General features: G+C 41.6%; 1 protein-coding gene across 4 annotated transcripts in view; it reads right to left on the bottom strand.

Annotated features, from left to right (window-relative positions):
- Nucleotides 1-1787: 1787 nt before the first annotated feature.
- ago4 (argonaute RISC component 4) overlaps nt 1788-22435 on the bottom strand; it is a 23128-nt gene continuing 2480 nt past the window's right edge. Inside the window, exons 2-19 of one of the 4 annotated variants that reach the window (XM_023429079.2) lie at nt 17414-17585; nt 16987-17107; nt 15877-16058; nt 14872-15008; nt 14487-14621; nt 13658-13745; nt 13350-13497; nt 13099-13218; nt 12760-12921; nt 10354-10502; nt 9158-9342; nt 8871-9030; nt 8276-8474; nt 7608-7751; nt 7315-7449; nt 7115-7216; nt 6345-6544; nt 1788-5998 (exon numbers count right to left, since the gene is read on the bottom strand). In XM_023429079.2, the coding sequence (XP_023284847.1) occupies nt 5890-5998; nt 6345-6544; nt 7115-7216; nt 7315-7449; nt 7608-7751; nt 8276-8474; nt 8871-9030; nt 9158-9342; nt 10354-10502; nt 12760-12921; nt 13099-13218; nt 13350-13497; nt 13658-13745; nt 14487-14621; nt 14872-15008; nt 15877-16058; nt 16987-17107; nt 17414-17585 (2648 nt within the window). In that variant the 3' untranslated portion in view covers nt 1788-5889. The remainder of the gene's footprint in view (nt 5999-6344; nt 6545-7114; nt 7217-7314; nt 7450-7607; nt 7752-8275; nt 8475-8870; nt 9031-9157; nt 9343-10353; nt 10503-12759; nt 12922-13098; nt 13219-13349; nt 13498-13657; nt 13746-14486; nt 14622-14871; nt 15009-15876; nt 16059-16986; nt 17108-17413; nt 17586-22435) is intronic. The other 3 variants (XM_023429081.2, XM_087180057.1, XM_087180058.1) reach the window with 3 other exon arrangements.

Here is a 22435-nt window from a genome sequence, read left to right as displayed (position 1 = left end):
GGGAGAGGGCAAAAGAGGGTGAGACAACAAAAGGAGGGAGGGATGGATGGAGCAGTGTCTGTAGGTGGATCACTTAACAAAGACAACATGGGGGAGGCCTCTACAATGGGGATTACACACATTTGTGTTGCTTCATACCGCACAAACTCATGTATTTTAAAGGAGCTTTCACAAAAATTAGCTTCCATTTGCCCTTTTTGTCTGAAACGGCATTGAGAGGGAGAAACAGCTTTACAAAGCAGGCTCACGGTTCCTTTAACAATGAGGCTGAAATGCTGAAAAGCCACAAGAGAAACACACAGGTTACAGGTAAAAAAAGTCACTCGCCTCTGTATTATGACACGGTTTCAACCCAGAATTCTGACACTTTATTCAACATTGCTTTTTGTGTTTAATCTTAATTATTTCATTAAAATGAAGTGTGGCAAAATTGTGGCCGAAACATAAATGGTTTGAAATATGAGGTCATTTATTATAGTTATTGTCAATATATTGTTAAGTAAACAGCTAGAGGAGAAAAAAAAAATACTTTCTGTAACAGAAGGATGTGACAGCAGCTCTTTGTCTCCAATTCAGAAATTTCCCTTCTACCCAAGACCGCTCTCACTCAATCTGCATCACACTGAACCTTGGTGTTCCATTGTGCCGATGAATTAAATATCGCGGCATCAAGATCTGTGGTTCAGGTTTCCCTTTCTTCTGTAGCCTCCGCTCTCCTTGGTAACGGTGGTCATGACAACCAGCCGGGACACAGGAAACGAGAGAGGAGATGATACACAAAGGGAGGCAGAGGAAGGCGACACATACCAATGATGGCCATCCTGTGTGAATAGGATAGACAGATGTGTGTGTGTGTGTGTGTGTGTGTGTGTGTGTGTGTGTGTGTGTGTGTGTGTGTGTGTGTGTGTGTAGGAGCACAAGTGCAGAAAAGGATTGTAGTGAAATTACACTTTATCTTGCACTATCTTTCAGCCTTCTATGCATTTTAATAAATAGTTTAGATTCCCAATAAAACAACTTATGTATGTCATAATATCACCACATAAGGGGGGAAATGAGGTTTGGTGTTTTTTGATAACATTTTACACCCAAAAATACAGAATTTATGGCAAATGTGTTTTAGTCCAGAGAGGTCATACCTGCTGACTGCATGAACTCTTTTACCTGAGGCATCAGAAGGAGGAGGCATTGCCATCACAGCAACCACACCATCATTTCTGAAGTTCTCAGAAAAAAGTTGAGTGAAAGATTTTGTGTCTGGCAACTGTTAACTATCCCAAGACTTGAATGTGAAACTTAATATTTATACTACATAATTTTTTGTACATAGTTGCCTGAAGAGGACCTGCTGGTTGAAGCAGTGATAATAAAAAGGGAGCTGTGGTGTGTGCAGGTATCATGGATCTTTCTGTATCCAGCACCTGAGGTTTGGTGGATGTGCACATGACCACTTAAAATAGTTTTAACACGATAGGAAAACAAGTCTCTAATAAAATAACTTGTGTGAAAAAAAAAAAAAAAAAAAAAAAAAAAAACGCATCATTAAGGTGCTGTGATCACTTCATGCGATGACCGTCAAGGTCAGGAAATGGTTACATCATTCATGTTTTACTGTTCTCAGTAATCATGTGATCCCATTTACCTTGGTAAAGAATGCCATCTAGTGACAAAACACACACACCTCGGTGTTAATTGGTCAGCTAGCTCCATAGAGGACGTCCAGTAAGAGACCATCTTCAGTAGTACAACGTGCCATCTGTCATCAATGATGAGAACACACACGCACACACCGTGTTATAGGCATAAAATACCAATTTATTACTTTGCACATTAACACAAGAATTCCCTGCAGGCTAAAAAAAAAAAAAAAAAAAAGAAAAAAAAAAAGATTTATTTGAACATGTCACATAATAGCAATAACAGTGAGTGAATGGCCCTTTGCTGGTGGGGTGGGTGGGTGGAGCTAGAACATGCCCCGCCCTCTCACAACTGGTCAGAAAGGGTTCCGTTCATTCACAGGATTGGAACGTTCCATTCACGGAATTGGAATGTTCCAATTCTACGGTTCTATTGCTATTAGACAATCACACACAGCTTCAGAGACCACTAGCAGAAAAAAAAGAAACAGAGCAGAGCTGTAACAAACCCCCAAAAAGGAACCAAAAAGGGAAAATAAAACAAAATTAAAATACACAATACACAATGTCAAATTACAAATCTGTTAAGATATAACAATATATCAAAGTGAGAGGAATTTAAAAAATAATTCATGCTCTCTTTCTATCGGGGCACAGAAAGAATTACCGATTTTTTTATTTATTTTTTTTAAAAAGGTTAAAAAGAGGTAATCCTGCTCCGCTGATGCCACGGAGACCCCTTCACAAAGAGGAAGTGCATTTGTGAGGGGTCAGCAGAGTTGCCATGGAGACAGGAGAGCCCCCCCCACCCCACCCCCATCAAAAGGTGTGGCCACAGGTACATTCCAGGAACGAGGAGACAAAAATGGATGCTCGCTACGGTAACCTGGCAAAGAGGAGAGGGGTTTCGGTCTTTAACGGGTCCAGGTTTGAAGAAAGTACCTCGTTTGAATTTGAACACGACGCAAAGAACCGGCCCCCCCCTCACCTCAGAAAACAGCTTGTACCTCCCAAATTACTGACGTTTGTGTAGGAATCTTTAAAACACACCTTAGAGAGACTGGACAAATATTGCTAGCCTAAAACAGTCCCACTAAGTAGATAAACATTTACCCAAAAAAAAAAAAAAAAGCATTTATATTTTTTTCTCTCATAATAAATATGATTCCAAAAAGGTTTTTTTTCTTTTTTTTTTTAAAAAAAAAGGACAATACTCTGGCATGCAGGCGAGCAAAGTCTAAATTTTGTTACTTTAAAAGAAAATTGTCTAAAGCCTACATAACTATTCCACCAAATGCACATTCCCACTGATTGATACAAGCAAATGAAAAACAGAAAATTAAAAAAATAAAAGTACAGAGACACAATAGCGAGAGTAGACCAACAACCACAATGAGTAGAATTATAGCTTTGTTTTTCCACATTTGAAAACTAGAACTGGGTTTATATTGCTTTGCAATGTCATGTTACAAACAGGGAGTGATCATTTATCTGATTGGAGTTCAATGATCAAATCATGTGATTTAAAACATCAAATCATTCCCTATTAGAGATGCCAGATGAATATTCAATCACAGCCCGCTTGGCTTGGTAAAACTAGTGCATGTTTGAGAAACTGATCTGCCCCTTTTAAACAGAGTAAAACTTATTGCATGCAATGCCTGGACAACACCCTCCCTATTCCCCACCACCCTCCACTTGTCCTCCTCATTTGCTGCTTCTCTGCTCTCGGTCTATGCCAGCGCCCACGTCTTCAACAGGCAGGTGCTCAAACTCATTCATAGTAAACCTGCTGCTTTACGGGTGGTTTATTACAAAAGGGTTTTCACTGAGCTGTCCCCCCCTGATGAGGCGTGCACGCCGACTATTTCTCCAAAATCTCTGTTCTGCATCTTTATCCAATCGCAACACCAGGGGGCACCACTTGTGCAACTGTCACCACGTCACATCACTATCTTTTTCCCTCTGGCAACAGTTTGCTGAGTGTTTGTACAGGGGGTCCAAGGGCAGTGCTTATGCTTATTGTCAATTCATTTAATCCAGTGTTAAAAATGCATAAAAATAGGAAAAAAACACTGTTAAATAGTAGAGACTTTAAGATGGGTATACTTCAAATACACACAGAGTAATAGAAACCATTTTTAAAAAGTCTAAAAATTCAACTCATTGCCTATCGCAAACCGTTTAACAAATCGCTTAATCTAGGTTCATTCCAATTACAATCCCTGATTGTCTCCAACTATCTGATCAAAACCAACCGATATCAGCTGAGTGACGAACACCGCGGCAGATCTGTCTAACCAGTTGGAGTGCTACACAACACCTTAAATCTGCCGCTAACCTTTACTCACATCAGAACCTACAGAGGAAGCATGAATTCATCCATCCTGGGGCCTACTTCTTCTCACCATAAGCCAGTATGCTACAAAAAATGTTTCCAACCCAAAGCTCTACTCCTTAACCTGCAGCTCAACAACCGAAGTCTATTCCTGAAGTCGCACTAGTAACTATATAACTGGCTTTGCTGCCATCCTTAAAATTTCATCACAATAGTAACAACATTGACAACAACAATAACAACAACAACATCAATGGTAAACTACTAATTCTAAAACAACAGTTTTTAAGATAACCACAAAACATCTTATATTAAACTTTTACAAATCTGCTTTGTTGATTCATATGTATAAATGCATAAAGGTAAGAGAGATTGAGAGTGCCCTCTGTTGCTTGCCTAGCGTCCCGGGTCAGTGCAATGAGTTGGCCAGTATTAGCAAAGGAGACCTCAAAAAACTACGTTGGTTTCCGGCCCTTGAAACTACAAAACTCAAATAAAAACGCAACGTCCAGCTGTGTCGTCATCATATAATCTTTCGGATAATCAGGTCCAAGGAAAAATAAGATCCTGCTTTTTCCACACAGAAAGCAAGGCTGATAAGACCATACTCTGTGTCTAATGCCTTCAGCCATCAACAGGTCCCAATACTGAGCCAGTCACAGGCCAGACCACAGTTACTACTGCTACACATCAGACCTGGCTTCACTTACTACTTGAAATGGATGAAGCCACTTATTTTTCCTGGGATTCAAAATGATGTTTTGGAGGCACAAGAAGGAGCAGCTGGCTCCCAAAGGTGCAAATCCCACACATCTTGTACTGATGCACAGACGTTCAAAATGTAACTCAAAGCATTTCAATTAATAAGTGACCCAGGACTGCTACAAATACCCACCACCAGCCTCTATGAGGCCAGTTTAAGTCATATGTCTCAAAGTTGCTCTATAGATGTAAATATATGCTTATTTGTACTGTATGTGTGAATATAAAAACAAATCTGAGGCATTTACAGCAGTTATCTCCTTGATTTCCCTTTACAATTCAGTGGCCTGCCATGAAACACGTGAACACACAAACACACACTCATACAGCAGTACATGTATATACAGAGATGCACGCACACACACACGCACACAAACACACATGCACACACACAGACTTGCGTATTCTTTGTTAAAATGGGAGGAAAGTAATAAATGGGCATGGACACCCTGGTCACCTCGCTTGTAAAAGACTGTAAAGGAGAAAAAGTTAAAACACACGCTCATAAAAAGGAAAAAATATATATATCATTCTCAAAAGGTCAACTCCCCTCCATCTCTTTTCATGTAGAGTTCCCTCCCCACTACCCAATAAACCCAAGACCTTGTGACAGATTTCGCCCAAAGGGGCTTTGAGGTAAAAGTAGATAAGAGTCCTGCTTAGCTGGGAGAGCTGAAGAGCTGTGCTGACAGATTGTGTCAATCCACTCCCTTGCTCAGTGTATTTTACAAACACAAGAGTGCAGACATTCAAATAGAAAAAACAAAAACAAACTAAAAAATAATGGCTCAACTTATAGTATGTGTGTGTATGGTTTGTTTTTGTTTTTTCGTTTTTTTTCCTTTTGTGCACTGGGAACCCTCGGGGTTCACAGTGCTGGATTGCTGGTTAGAAAGGCAGCTCAATTGGGAACGCTGGTTGGAGATTGTTCCATAAAACAGAAACTGCTGGACATCAAGACACAGCAGATTCTCCTGTCCAAGAGCTGCTTTGGTGCAGATTCAGAAAATGTAGAGTGAGTGTGAAGAGAAAGAGACAGACTACAAGGAGAGAGAGAGAGAAATGGGAGAAGAGAGAGACTGGCAAAAAAAAGGACAGAAAAAAAAAATAGAAGGGGAATCCGCGGATGGACTGGCTGACGTGTTCGCTAGTTCAGGCGAAGTACATGGTGTGCTGGGTGTCATAGTGGATCTGAACTGCCTTGGCCAACGCCTGGGGGTCCCGGCCGTTACTCTGGCCCGACACATGGCTGCCTTCAGCGCTGGAATATAGAGAAAGGCAGCGTTTACTCCCCCTACTCCATCACGAATGATATCACATCACAAAAAGGCAGGAAATGAACAGTAGAGAGGTGAAAACTAAGTGGTTGACGTCATAACATTCACCAGCTCCAGGAGGGTCCTGATTGACGGACTTAAAAACTGAGATGTGTATACACTGTCTGATGACACATTACTGAAAAAACCAGCAAAGATACAAATGCCTCTCGATACATCATTCCTCTAAGCAGCCTTTCAAATAGTGTCACACAGATGGATTACTATTCTAGTTTTAATACACTTCAGATATGAGCTCTCCTGAACCACAACTATCCAGGAATCCCTTACCTGTCATGGTCTTTGTCCACCAGGTGGTAGCGGGCTCGGAAAGCCACTAGCCTGGCGTAGTAGGCTGGTGCTGGGATGGAGACGGAGCGAGTGCAGCGGACGTAGGTGTGGCACAGCTGGTAGGTGAGGAGCTGCAGTTCATCGGCCGTGAAACAGTTGTCATCCCACAGGACGTGATAGTGGGAGGGACGACTGGTTCCCTGAGGGGGGGGGCGACGACATAATAAGTTACATGTCAATAGTGTCCTGATGATTTCATGAAACGCAGTGTGATGAGGTGGCCTACACTCTGAAATGTTCAGATCAGGCTTGTCAGTGAGTGAACTGAGGAGTTCTCCTGATCAGGAGTCATGTGCTGTATCGTTACAAATCACTGCAAGTGTAACCCTCTTTTGTTTTTGCTTTTTTACAGCCATCTTTTACATTTAAATTTAAAAAGGGAGAAATGTTTTATGAAAAGATCTGTGGGTAGTGTATCACTTTAGATAACAGCCAAACCATCTGATGGGTCAAAGAAGCATCTCAATCACGCCGTTTATTGTTATTAAGCATCATTACTGTGGTAACCACAGAGCAAAATTGCCGTAGCCCTGAAGACAATTTCCACTGAAATAATGGCCTTTAACCATAATTTTATTTTATTGTGCAAAATCCCTGCAACATTTCCAGCTCTCTCCAGGTCTCCACATCTCTTTATCAGCTTTGAAATAATTCAAAGTTGCATTTGAATTCTTATCAAGTTGAGCCATTCTATGTAGCGTATCTCTCACCTGAATCCCAGCATGGCTGCACAGGTAGAAGTCGAACTCGGACGGGTGTGTGATGGTACTGTCCACTGTGGTGCCGGCTGGGACATTACCGCTCTTCCCAACCTGTAGTGGGCAATCAGTGACATGACAGTTCATACATATAGTTGTACAGTAGAAAATCATAACATGAACACGCCATGGCAGAGTGAACTCCCACTGACCCGCTCAGCTTTGTCAGAGCAGAAGAGACGAGTGTGGTGACGTTTCTGGACCACGATGTAGGTAATGCCCGGCCTGTAATCCTCCTCCAGACTGATACATGCCTTGCGGATGGCTATGAGCTCTGGCCACGCCACCTGAAAATACACAAAAACATGCATACACTTGAAAGGTAACCTATGCATAATGACTCACACTTAGTGACTTGGACACCAAAATGCCAAAAATATAATATACTTCAGACAAGTATAAAAATATGTGTTAAAACTCCTGCTACATACTGCCAATCTCTCACCTGTTTCATCTGTCCCTCAGACACGCCGCCACGGTAGTAGATGATGCGTGTGGGCTTGAAGCGCGTGGACTTGTAGAACTGGATGAGCAGCTCCCGCACCATGTTGGTCAAGTCTTGGATGACCTCCTGGCTGAAGAGCTGCTCCTGGAGAGACAATAACATCTGATTTAGACTCAGAATGGAAGAAAGAAAAGGGGGAAGGGGGAGGTTCACAAAAAAAACCAAAAAAAAAACACAGTAAACTGCAGTTTATGGATCCATCAGACTTTGATGGAAGAGATGTGTCCATAAAACTGAGTTTAAAACTGACATGATTAAAGAAAATACTTAAAATTGATATAAATAAGGTAGCAGTGAGCGGCAGGCTGGAACATGCCAAAGTGATTCAAACTCAATTGACAGATTTTAGGAATTAATACAAATGATCATCTTCTAGACAGAATGAAAATCCAAATGTCAGTTTTAGGTCAAAAGATATTGAATTTATGATCATATATGATAATGAAAAGTCTCAAATCCTCATATTTGTGTAGCTCGAACTGGGTACTTTTGCTTGAAATTTCATCAAATTATCAGAATATGAATATTTTCTGTCAATAACCTAGTCAGTAAACCCTTTGACTGTTTCAGCTCACTCTCACTATTAAGTACAAACAGCGTGAAGTTACCTGGGACATGTCCTGCCGAGACGTTACCTGCGACATGTCTTGTCGCGACGTCTGGACACGCACTGTCGCGCAGTATCTGCTGGGGTGGCCGTCCATGCTGCCCACCACAGCCGCGATGGACGGCTTCTTCCCATCACCTGCTGGAGGATGTGTCACATCAGCACCTAAGAAGATGACCGGCTGCTGGAACACAGAGGGCCTGTGACCGAGAACAGGACGCACACAAAAGAGACTGAGTGAGAATATGATTTACAGTGCTGTGGTGCAAAGTGTCAACCAAAACCAGCATGACTAGGAAGAAAACTGAGGACAAAAAGATCCAAATATCATTATACAAAAGTTAAATGCCGACCAAATATTTACTCCTCAAGATTCTGAGAAGAGAAACACCAGACTGAGTAAATGCCAGGAACTGCAAAATTTATATGAAAATTATGCAGATTAATACTTCAGTTCAGAATGCTCTTTACCACATGATTTCCAGGGGACTATTTATATTCAGTAAGCATCTCAGAAATCTCCAACATTCAAACCCAAGAAGCATTCGAGACTCCCATCTGGACTGCAACTAGGAAAGTACAAAGTCCATGCTGACCTCTGATGAGGCACCAGGACGTTGTTGATGCCTCCCAGCTTGGCGTTGATCTTTAGGCAGAGGTTGGAGAGGGTCTGAGGGGACGTCTTCACTACGTTCTTCACCTGCACGCACTGGGTGGCCATGCCGAGGAGGGTATCGCCCACCCGCTTCACTTCAGCTGCGGATGAAGACGGAAGTGACCAAGATCAATATCACAGAAATTTAGCTGAAAAAGTAATTACCTGTAGAGTCAAAAAATGAAGCTCATCCTACACATGAGACCCTCTTCAGTTTCGGCTCCTTACCATAGACGGGTGTTTTTCCAGGCAGAATGACCACAATCAGCTGCAGACCAACATAAGACATCTTGAGGTGTTTGAACATGGGCTCCACACTGTCAGCTCCTTGGGCGTATTTACAGAAACAAGGCTGGCCTTGAATGGGCATCCCAGCATCCTTTGAGATCTTTCGCAGCTGGTCAGTGAAGCTCCTAGTGACAAGCATTAAAAGCTCATTAGAAGTCAGCAGTGTATCAGCAGTGTGAGCATAAGCAGAGACCATCTTAAAAAATTCAAAACAGCAGGTACATGTAGATTTATTAAATATATGCAAGATCATTGTATTTGCAGAGTATAATAAGTCAACGGCTACACCATCACCTATAGAGGCTCTAACATTATTAGAACATTTTATTATTACAACATTAAGAGTTAAAATGTGTTTCTGATATTTAGCAATTGGGGTGATGTAAATGTTATAATTGGCCAAAGGTTGATGTAAAAAAATAAATAAATAAAGTGAAAAGCAATTTGTGTACTGCTGTCTTGGTAAATACAGAAATGGTTAAAGTCCTGTGCCTCCTCCATTCTTGTATTATTCCACTAATTAAATGTGAAGTTAAACATTTTTCTTTTCTCGTCGTTAAATTCGGTATTTTAGCATCTTAACATTTGCTGACATGCAAAGTAACATTAAAAAAAAAAAAAAAAAAAAGTGCGGTAGAGCAACCGTCTGATGGGAATGTCATTAATTGTGAGGGTTTTTTGTGATAATAAATGTCTGCAACAAATTCCACTGTAATCCATCCCACAGCTGCCAAGACATTTCACTCTGATTCACAAATGTCAACATGCTGGTGGCACCAGAGGAAAAGTCAGGAGATCAACAAAGTCATTAAGATACACTGCCTTGGAACTATGAGTGTGTGTGTTAAAATGTCATGCCATGTATACATTAGTAGGTGAGATATTTCAGGCTGGACCGATATGCTGCCATCCCACAACAAGGTGTGTGTGTGTGTGTGTGTGTGTGTGTGTGTGTGTGTGTGTGTGTGGGGGGGGTGTGTGTGTGTGTGTGTGTGTGTGTGTGTGTGTGTGTGTGTGTGTGTTTGTTATGTGCATCAACTGTATTTGCCTTATTTTTGTCACCTTCCCTTCTTGTTGTTAAACACATTTCTGAGACAAGTCTCAACAACATAATATGACAAAGGTCTATGACTCACTTGAGCAGGTCTTCCCGACACTGTTTCTGCGGGGCGAAGCAGGCCACAGCCCAGACCTTGATCTCGATGCCAGCGTAGAACTGCTTCCCTCTCATGTCCCACACGCCCTGGTTGGGCGTGGCCACTGTTTTATTCTGTGGAGAGAGTCCCTACTCTCTTAGTCAACCCCCCGGTTGGATGAACCAATACAAAAGGTACTACAGCCCAACCCACACTTTTGATTTCCCTTCCATTTGCAAACAAACATAATGTATTAAAACCCCACCCAGCCCCACTGTACATTGTTAGACTGTGCACAAGCAAAGTCTTGTAAACACACTGAAAGGGTCCTCACTGGTACTTGATATATTCGTACCAGTTTCAGATTTTTCTAATATTGTATAGATGTAATAAACAGGTCTGATATTCTGCACAAGACATCCATTGTGAGGCTTGTTTACAAGAGAAAGGATCACTTCCTTATTGCATGTAAATATCTGGGATTTATGGATTTATGGCTTTATGGCGAAGCGAACAAGTGGATTGCATCTACTCAAAGAGACATCATTAGGTGAGTGCTCCTACGTCCGGGTTTGGTTGTGAATACAAATTCAAAATGCAGTGGCTTTCAGTTAAGTTAACAAGATTTGCCAAAAGCCATTAAGAGCTTTCATTCTCCAAAACAAGTGACCACAGTGAACTACTTGAGTGTGCCAAGAAAAGTTAAGAGCTTCTCCATCTCATTACAAGATTGTCTCAAAAGTCTTTAACGTGATCATAGGTACAGGATTCAAAACTACCTAATAAATGATCGTCAGCAATATAAAACATATCATCACAGTGCATGTTACACAGCAAACATACTGTAGCCTTTCCCATCGCAGTCTGTGCATACAGTCTCATCAGGGAGCGTTCATCTCTTAGTGAAAACTTTGATGCAACTGTATGTACATCAACAACCAGCATGCCACTGAACAAAATGAAGAGTGAGTGTGTGTTTCATTCATACCAAGTGATCACAGAAATGGGAAAAGTTCTCAGTCTACATTTAAGGGTATTTCACCGGAAGCCGATTAGACTCGATATCCCAGCAGGCAAGTGGCCAAGTCTTTGAGAGGGAGAGAGGGAGTGTTGTGATAGGATCTTAAATTAACCAGCGTATAGTTCAGGCAGCCAATAGTGGGATTTAATCTCGGCAGTGGCGCATAAGTGCTCTTTTTTTTTTTTTTTTTTTTTTTCCTTCTCAAGCAAGAAACTTCTTTTATTCTGAGGAACAATTTTCAGTGAAGTTCAGAGCACCAGCCAAAGAGGGAACCAATTTCCCCACAGGGATCATAAAAGTTTCATCTCGTCTTAGCAGAATCATTAAACGCTGTATCTGATTGGACAGTTATATTCCAGCCCCTGTAGTATTTATATTAACCTTTTGATTTTCAGATGTGAGATAAAGTCAGATTTACTCCACGAGCTTTAGTGAATATTTCAGACACATTTTACTTTGATGCTGGGTGGTTTTGAGTCTTATCGTCCTCCTGTTGGCAACACATTCATTTTCCCCCCCTTACACACACAATCCTTGAATCTCAATGCAGCCGCTCACATCTTATAACAACGTACTAATGTAAGAGTCAGAGTTTTGCAGGAAAATGGATAAAAGATTTTCCCAGATACGTCTTCTGTTGACAAGCTGGATGCAAATGATTTCCTTTCAGGTCCATACAGGTCTGCTCTAAAATGTTTACACTTCTCTTCTGTGTGAACCATACAGTCTGGATCGGCTGATTTGAGATTCAGAGGGTGAATCTCAGCAGTCTGCAGCAACTAGCTCCTTGTCTCATTTCCTCCACCTACTTTGACACTACTGAATGTGACGAGTGAAAAGCCAAGCCCTCGTCTACGTGCAACATAATATCATTTACATGTTTACAAGCAGTGTCAGTGAAGGGAAAGAGTGTTTTAAAAAGGAGATGCACGCACTGAACAGACTGCTGAAATGCACCAAAGGATTATAACAAAGGGCAAGTTCCAGATCTTTCAGTTCTGCATATTTTAAAATTGAATACCAGATCTGGTCACCACCTGAATTAATCGCTTCAAACAAACTTCAAGTTAATCTTGCATGTAATGGGAATACAGTGCAACATAAACCTTGCTTCAGACAGCAGCCTCTTTTTAACCATTCTGAATATGCATTAATGTTTAATTAGCTGTGGCTCAAAAATCCACCGCTCAATTCATTTGCGATAAAACTGTATCCAATTATCAAAAATCATTTAGCTCATAAATATCTCATCTTTCTGATTAAGGAGCCCCTTTAAACCTGGATCTTGCCCCATGACCCAGCATTCACTACATGATTCCCCCCCCCCCCCGTGCGTTCCCGGTCAGACTCGCGCCCCCAGAGTGCAGCCCCTGCCCAGTACTCACCCTGCCACAGTCCCTCCCTGTGTCTGTACTCACCCGGCCCCCATACTGCAGCATGGGCGCTGGGAGAACACGCCCTGTCACCTCTGTCATGTCATTGTGCACCACGATGCCAAACTCCTTCAGGTAAGGGTCTGGGCCCCCGACCATGCTGTTGCTTTTGACCTGGGGGGAAAAAAAGGGTGAGGAGGAGAAGGAGGACATAAAAGTTTACATGAACCATTAAAGCAGAATATTCTTCTACGTTTCTCATAAAGTTTCAAACCTACAGTTCCTTAAACTAGACGTTAGCTGATCTACTTGCTTTTCTTGCTCCAACCCCAAGAGGGAAACGACACTCACCAGTCTGCTGATCTCCTCTTGTCTGTCAGGGGCTGAGCGAGCTGTAGCTTTAATCATCGTGGATGTTTGGTTGTCTGTCAGTTTCTTGATACAGCGCTGGCCTGCTACAATGTTACAGACCTACAGAGCAGGAAAAAAAAAAAAAAAAAAAAAAGAAACTTTTTAGCAATTACACATAATCAATCAGATGAAAGGAACAACAGCGGGAAATCACCAAAAGGGAGAACGTCTGAAAACAGTCTCTTTCGCACCTCCAGGGGAAGATAGGTGTGCTTCTGTTCCTGCCCCACTTGCAGACAAGGTAAATGTGGATACTTGAGCTGCAGGTTGTACTTCTGCTTGAAATACTGAGCTACTGTGCACTCCATGGCTTGGCCGTTCTCAAGCTGTAAGGGGAACCTGTGAATAAATGGAACATGGACTCCGTATGAGAGTGTAAAATAACACAAAAAAGGAAAAAACATGACCATGACTTGTGAATAGATTTGATATCCTTCACAATCTTATGACTTTTACCTACACATACAACACTGGCCTGGAGTGCAAGAACGGTACTTACGTTTGGTGGCTGGCAGGTCGGCGAGTGACATTACACACACGATACTTCCTCTTCATCTGACCACAATGTGTGACCTCAACTTTCAAGCCTGCTCGAAAGACACAAGAAAACGTTGGAAAATGATGAAAATGTGCAGGACCCATCTCTCACCATCTGCAATTTCAAATACTTTGATATCTTTTCTTGAATCTAGCTGGTTGCAGTTGTACTCCTCTGTTCCTCTGCAGGCATTTTCAGGCCATGGTAAAGATAAATGCTGACAGGGCAGCCAGTTGTGTAGAGGGGTTTTTACAGCTCTCTGCAGTTTCCTTTCAGACATTTGTCATAACTCAATTAAACAAACCACATGGAGCATACAGACAGTTTACTAGTGTCTATCGTTGAAAATATGGCCTCTGAAAAATACAAGTAGCTCCTGCAAGGTTACTTTAGTGGCTCTTTGTGCAGTAACAATAGCAGAGATGAAGACAAGAAGAGACCAGAGATGCTTCAAACAGCAGTGGTTTTTGCATTCAATTAAATGTGAACACTTCTGTGAATCTCATGGACGTATTTTCTGATGTGAGACTCTCTAGTTTCTGTTAATCCTTTCTTCCCCAAGGTTAAGAAACAAGTCCTCAGCACTGGTGGAGATTAAGCAGTGAAAATACAGCCATGAGTATGTGTCAGGAGTGGGTGCAGTTTCTTTACTTCTTTGACACTGCATAAAAACAAACATGCGTGTGCCTCGCAGGCTCACACCTACATGTAATCTCTGTGGTGAACTGAATACACACTGAGTCATACAAGTTGTGTGTAGTGTGTGTGTGTGCTGGTAACGAGTGCCCACCTCTTATTTCCTTGGTGAATTTGACACGCTGCGAGTCCGTCAGTGGTTTGGTCTGTTCGTTGATGTTCTGGATATCGAGCACCTCGCACATGAACTCTATCACAGGCTGAGCACGGTAGAAAGCAGTGGCTGACACTGTGGGGTAAAAGAGATACGACATTATTTGCACATAGAAAACACATTAAATCTTACTGAGCAGAGTATTGAGTTGTGGCAGAGGCTGCGGCATTAGACACAAAAAGACTCATCATATCAGTTAGTTAAAACGTACATGAGCTAACAACCAGAGAGAGAACACAGTAGGTGTAGTCACACACAAGGTGATTGTTTTTATGAATGGATTCAGAGCAAAGTTAAAATCCCCCCACAGCAGTGAAGGTCTTACCATCGATGTTGAGCATCATGTTCCACATGGCAGGACGGACAGACTGATGGAAACCAAACCACACCTCCCGACCTCCACCAAGAGGATGGTAATAGCCCTCCGGAGGGGAGAAAAACGAACGCCCCACTGGAGTGTACCTGTGTGCACAAACGCAGAAGGTCAATGACTGACATCATCGACTGAGTCATTCCAGCGTTCTGCTTAAGAGACCACAAGTTCTAAAATCAGATAGTATCACTAAAGTTTCCCCATTTTATTTCTATAAAAGACTGCCGTCATGGAATTAAGATCTTTTTTGTGTTACAGAAAAACAACATTGACTATGGCCACTATCCCACTTCATAACTGATAAATTAACATGGACTCAAACAACCTTACTGCAGCTTATAAGAGCATCATTATTTTCCAGGAGTGGCAGGTGCAAAATATTCATTCATGTCCCCAGTTTATGCTATAAAATATGAGTTCAACAGCCTACAGTAAAAAATATTTTGATGAAGTGAACTGAATAATTTTGGTGTAACTGGACACTTGAAGCATGCCATACATTTGCAAAACTGCATAAAATGCATATGAAATCAAGTCTGGGAAAGATGCTTGTATTGTTTTTGCTTCAAGAACTCATCTAGTAGTTTAGTCATACACACAAAAAGACAAACACCAGGTTAATACCATATTAAAAAGATATATATGACAGTTTCTCATAATGCAGTAGTGTCAAGTAAATTTGGTGTGTGAGCTGAAGTAAGATGATGTGAAGATTAATTCAATTGTTGCATTAATGTGACAAAAGCTGATGTGAGTCAATTCCCTGAAAAAATAGCACTGTAATGAACTGTGGAGAGACAAACCTATAGCAGAGTTAGATTTGATTTGATCAGAGAGACATGTGACAGCAGGAAATTAAGTAATACAGACAAATTCAAGATGAAAAGCAATAAATCTGTCTAAGAAAATGTGGCTGATGTGTCAGTTAAAAAGACACAGATGGACGAATCGCGATACCTCATGGAAGGCAGATGCCGTGTGATGACATCCAGAGCCTGAACAGAGTCTTCGGGGACCTCGTTAAGGTGGCCTGACAGGGCTTCCAGCAGCATCTGAAGACTGACCACGGACACCCACTGCAAGGACACCTTGAACGTCTGATCCTTCCCCTCGCCAGGCAGGGTCACCTCCAGATCCACCTACGAGTAGAGAGAGAGCGAGAGAGAGAGTGTCAGGGAGGCGAGGACAGAGAAGGAGGGGAAAAGGACAAAGGAAGTGAGGCAAACAAAAAAAACGAGTGAGGAGAACATTGAGTGAGGAACAGGATGACGGAAAGATATGAGAACCCAAAAGCAAAGTAAATTGAAAGAAGACAGCAACACCTAAGAATCCCTGGTGGATCAATTTGCCTTTGAAATGACAAAAGATGAGGCAGCATTAAAACATTTCATTAGTGCATCCGCATCGAGTCAACAGGTGTAAAACAAATTCTCTTAATGAAGGAAAGAGATGTAATTCTCATTATTGTAGAAATGTGAATGATTTTTTAATGTTACATTTATTGCCTTTGCCAAACATGAAGATATTTTTTTTTTTTTTTAAAAAGGAAGCTTCACTTCCACTTCGCTCTGGTTACTATTGCTACAATGTATTTTGAAATCATGTTTACTTTTTCTGTCTGGTGGTGAATTTCTCATTTACAGAGATGAGGTCAAAGGCCAAACACAGACAACTAAATGTCACATAAAGGAACAGCTCCACTGACTTTTCCATTTACTGTATCTTAACATTAGTATTCTGATGTTGTCTCTGTAGGTTCAGAGTCAAAGACAGAAAGGCTCCAAGAGAGAAATGTATTATTTAGAGGTCAGACACGAATTTCCCTAATTAAAGCATCCATTGCTCATAATGCAGCAGCCAGACTATTTGAAAATGACTAGTTTCAATAGCTGAGAAATTATATCCTCAGAAAAGTGTGCTATAAAAACACTTACCAATTCACATAATCATAACTGAATGAAAAAAACGTCTTGATATTCTTGGGCATTTTTCAGGCGGATGTTGAAAAACACACAGTTTTTAAAAGACATGAATCTGTGTGAATGTTGAAGTGTTTCAGACACCAACCCTGTCTCTCCCTATTGGCAGTGGATGTGCTGTGTACATGTTCCTCTTCCCATCGTAGCCAGGCTGTCGGTCTCCAAAGATCTGCATCTTGAAGTGCCGCACCATGGTGTCCACCACCTCCCTGGAAGGCAGAGGCAACAGGATGGTCACACACACACACACACACACACACACACACACACACACACACACACACACACACATACATATTAGAGACCATGTAAACACAAATAGGGATACAGTTTCATACTGCAATATAGTAAATGCTTCTCTTTTCTGCTCTTACTAGAATCTAAAACCTCAGAGACAAGTTTCTCCTTGGGCAGTATGTGGTTATATTGGCTACAGATACAACTGGCATTTCAAAGTCATAAATACCTAAGATACATGAAAAATAATTACTGCTAAAAACTATCTGAGGTTTTACCTGTTGACCCTCCGAGGCCGTTTCTCAGGCTTGATGTCGATATCATAGTGATAGACATCAATCTTGGGAATCTGCACCTGAAAGTGGTTGGCAAGGAGCCGGATGGGTTTCCCCACCGTGCCGAGGCCGGGACGCCGCGGAGGCTGAAACAGAGAGGTAGGGGCGGGCGGGCCTGGAGAGAAGGTAGAGAAAAAGGGGGTTATATTTAATATGCAACATCACAACAGTTACATAATGATTCTCTACATGGAAAATCAATGATTAGCACCAGCTCAGGGTTCAAATGGACATTTATTGGCATTGCAATCAATATAACCCAGCTTAGCGAGAGTATCAGTGTCTTTATGTTAAAAAGGTGAATATATACATTAGTCCTTTTCCTCCTCTCAGTGAAAGCTAGTTTACCAGAGTCTAGTAAAGAATGCACAGATCCTACACCAAGTTTCAAAACGAAGCATGTATGGCATTTATTTTGTACCGGAACAAGGGTGGCGTCAGCGAGAGTGTGCGTTCATCTCTTAATAAACATCAGATTTGAAAGACGAACGCGTGCGGCGTAACGCCAAGCTTGTTGCAAACCATCTCGTCAATCACACCTGCTTGAATGCACTGAAATGGCCTCACAGCCCAGAGGCGCACATATACGCTTTGATTGATCTGCAACTCCAGCCCCTGACCTACATGGGTCAACGAGGGGGCTGGCGAAACAATGACCTCCAATTATCCTTCAGCCCGCCCCCAGCTCCACCCAGACACACAGGGTGCCCACCCCTCACGCCGAGACAAAGACACAGCTCCTCTCAGACAGAGACAGCAGGGCCATATGGGGGGGGGGGGGGGGGGGGGGTTCCACGCAGAGAGTCTGGGATTACCGTTACAAACAGTATGCGCCACACATGCATCTCACCCACATTACACTTTACATACAGTTATACGCACGTGCAGGTGTCAAAACACAGGTGTGGTGCCTGTGACTCTGACACAGCAGCATAAAAAAAGCTGCTGGCAACAGAGGCGCACAATGTCTGCAACGCTTTAATCACAAGTTTAAAAACAGCACATATGTAATTGTGACCTCAGGCCGCCTCTAGTTACAGCAAACCTGATAATGACTCATCTCTCTCACACATCAACATTACTCGTTTACATCAACATGGAATGAAGGAGGCCCTGGGACGCTCTGTCAAAATCTACAAAGAGGAAACGCATACAATACTTTGCTCTGACAGAAGTCAGCATACTTAAGACTATATATATATATATATATATATATATAAAAAACAAAGTTAAAAAAATATTTTGTTGGTGCTACTGAAGAAGGTTGGAGGAGGCTGCTTAATGCTTTTGTCAACGGAGAGCTTAGAGACTGCGGGGGTCCTCCTGAACTCCATGCACCCACACGCTCCAGTTAGCAAGTGAAGCGCGAGAACACAGACAATCGGGACCCTCCCCATCGCTTCCTGAAAACACGCTTCCCAACATGCCCTCATGTCGCCTGGGCCCCAAATCACCTCCCCTGCTTCCCTATCAGGCCTACCCACTGCTGCTCCTCCTCCATCATACAAACAAACCATTAGCTTGATTGTAACATCATTCAGCTTTTCTAACTCATTTTGTTTATGACACAGTCTTAAATAAGAAACCATTGTTGCATGTTTGAGGCTCTTTGTCATGACTTGGATTAAAATCATCTGATGATTCAGTCTACTTCGCCCTACTGGCCTTGTTGCTGATAGCAAAAAAGACATGCCAAGTGCTCTGTGCTATGCTGCAAACTGGCAAGCCCAACATATTGTGTGTATAACTTTGCATTATGTGCCACAAGCACACTACAACATTTTCAAGTGTAGTGCAACTCAATGGTAATTCAGCATTAATTTTTCCCTCCATACTGGTGCTTTGTGTTGATGATGTGTATTGAAAACTTCACATGCAGGAAAATGTGTTTACATAAGATTCTGTTGTATGTCCAAAAAGAATCTGAATAAAATGCAGCCAACATAAACCAAAAAAAAGGATACTATACAGTTAAATCAAAACATTTTCCAAACAATCTTCACACAAAAAATGACCTTTAACAAAGCGAATACATTTTATAGGTCTCCTGTAGCGCAAGTTAAGACCTAATACCAAACTATGCTATTCAACACCGATTTCACCATCATACCAGTACAGACAATACAGCCTAGATTTCAGTACCTCACATTTTTTCAGTACTTCCCAGCAGTATACAACAGTAATTCTTAATGATGATTAATTAAATCAACACATCTATTAATTCACAGTCACAGCATTAATTAATTTCAACATTTGTAACAATCACACTTGAAGTTTATAGGTGTGTAACATCTTCTGACAGCTCACAATTAGTTACAAAAACATCTTGAACCTCACATTGCTGTCTACAGCTGCCAGGTAAAAAGTTTTAAGACTTAACTAAATAAAACTGAAGACTTCTGAGGCCTTTTGTTTTGAGGACACAAAATTCAATGCATTTATACCTGCAGATTTCAGTCTTGAACTGCACGGATTTGTAAATGCGTTTCTCTGTTTTCTGCTCATTGGCTGCATGTACAGGTAGTACAGAAAGGATTTTACTCTGTGTGTGCGCGTGCAGCTCAGTGAGTTCGAGGTCCTCCTCTTCCACTTTCACCAAAAACAGAGCTGTACCTATATATAGCCTCCTCAGCTGCCACACTACCACGCTGTGGGCGAGTGTCTCAACGTGAAATGCCCGAACCCATCCTTCCTCTAAAACCCGCCTTCTCACCGCTATCAACACCACCACCACACCTACCTCTAAGGTTTTAATTACTTAATCTGACAGTTATTTTCTTGATAGGCATAATTATTGTTCAGTGTAGAAATTTAAGAAAAAGTTTTCTTTTTGTTGTTTTTTTTTTTTTAAAGCCAAAGTTGATGTCCTAAAAGTGTCAAAACCCAAAAGGTATTCTGTTTATAATCACAAAAGACAAAGAAAAGCAACAAATTCTCACAACTGCGAAGCTGGAAATGGGAAGTGTTTGATTGTTTTGTTTACAGAAAAATAAGCTTAAAAGACTTTGGCCATCAAAACAGTTTTCTGTCTATCAGCTAACAAAAAAACCAACCAGCTCTAAATGAATCTCTCACTTGTACTATTGTGTGTTTGTTGTTTTTCTTCATTCAGGTGGTTTAGGTGCACAAACAAGTGAAAAAGGAAATAGATACAAATATGCAGGTGATAAAACTGAAAGAACAAACTGTGGAAAAAATACGAGCTATGGGGCTGCGATTGAGGATTATTCTCATTAATCTGCTGATTACTTTTACAATTAATCAAAGAAACATCAAAAGAGCTTTGAGAGAAATGGCGATCACCACGTCCAAGAGCTCAAGATGGCATCTTCAAATGTCTCGTTTTGTTCATCCGACAGGCCAAAGCTTTGAATGATACATGACAAACAGAAGCAGCAAATCCCCACGTGAGAAGCTGGAACTAGACACTGTTTGGCAAGTTTTCACTATTTTTGCTTGAAAAATGACAAACAATTAACCAATTATCAACACAGTTAATGGTAGATTATTTTTCTGTCCACAAGCAAATGGATTAATCTTTTCAGCTCTCACCAGATGACATCAAAACGAAATCAAATCACAAAAACTGACCTGCATTGGTATGTTGTGCAAGTAAGGAACAAGAACGCAAGAGATAAATGTTGGGTCACTTCAGTATTTTGTACTGCCACTCCCAACGACGGGAGGAAAAAAAGAAAAACCCGACACACACACACACACACACACAGACACACACACACACACACACACACACGTTGGCCTACATTCATGCAAATGAGGATATTTTAGAGCCCCAACCTGGACGGGACCTGTCATGGGGAAAAGATGGGCACAGGCAAGCAGACATAAAAAATTAACCAACAGCTTCTAATAGGAGAAAACGAAGCTATTTGACATCAGAGAGTACAACTTCATTACAAATTAAAGCTATAAAAGTGTAAAAGAACATTATGTCCATCAAGAGACCCGCTTTTAAACGACTTCTCTCCGGAATATGTCCATCTTCTTCATGCGTATTTTGATATCTATTACTCTAGTCTTGATGAAAATTTACATTTGGATGCCAATTGTGTGTTTAATAGATCCATTACATGCATTATTGATTAATATCACTGAGCTGACAATCTGATCTGTGAAGCATTTTTTCTCTGACAGACTAACTTGTCAATAAAACATTTTAAAACAGAGCTAGATATCATATAGAAGAGACCCTGCAGACTTGTCAAAGGTGGCATTTAGGGCTCAGTTTAAACAACCCATCAAGTGTGCTTCCTCCATAATTGTATGTTTCTGCTCTAAGTGAGACAGAGCTGCATTTACTTTGAGTCACAGAGGAAGTGAAATTAGCTTTTCCTGGCGCAGAAAATGACAGATGCACTGGAGGCAAACAAATCTATCTGCTCCTTGTGTCGTCCATGTGCTTCCTTCAGCTTTAGGTTCAAATTGACCACTAACATGTTCAAGGAGCAACACGGTATCAAGATCATCGCCCGCCTGTCTCGCGGTGCTGATTTTTCTCTTCACTGATTTAAAAACCATTTAATTGTGCGCAATGTACTCACATTTGCTGAGTGAGGTTTGCTACTCATGCACCGTAGAGCCTACTAATGCTATGCGTGTCCCTGGTAACCAGTGTGATCATGCTGGGAGACAGCTGGGCTTAAAGCTAAGTATGAGGATGATGGCTTGGCCTGGTGATGAGTCAGACTAACAGCACTGAGCAGGGAGCACACTGACGCCCACACCTGCAAATCACCTGGATTAAGGTACTATACACTGGACAGCAGAAAAGGTAGATGTACTGAGAAAAGCCTGACCACTGACCGATCACAAAATGGAAATATCCACTCGCAAATGTAAAAGTGACTATATGTGGCAGCTCATACTCAAATTTTCATCAAATGTAGCCATTTTATTTATTTTACTCCAGGCTTATGCCCCCCCCCCCCCCCCCCCCCCCCTCTA

The sequence above is a fragment of the Seriola lalandi genome, unplaced genomic scaffold, assembly GCF_002814215.2.
Source record: "Seriola lalandi dorsalis isolate HSWRI2012SDOR001 ecotype SW California unplaced genomic scaffold, Sedor1 jcf7180002054887, whole genome shotgun sequence".
NCBI lineage: Eukaryota > Metazoa > Chordata > Actinopteri > Carangiformes > Carangidae > Seriola > Seriola lalandi.
This window is presented reverse-complemented; position numbering and strand designations above follow the sequence as displayed.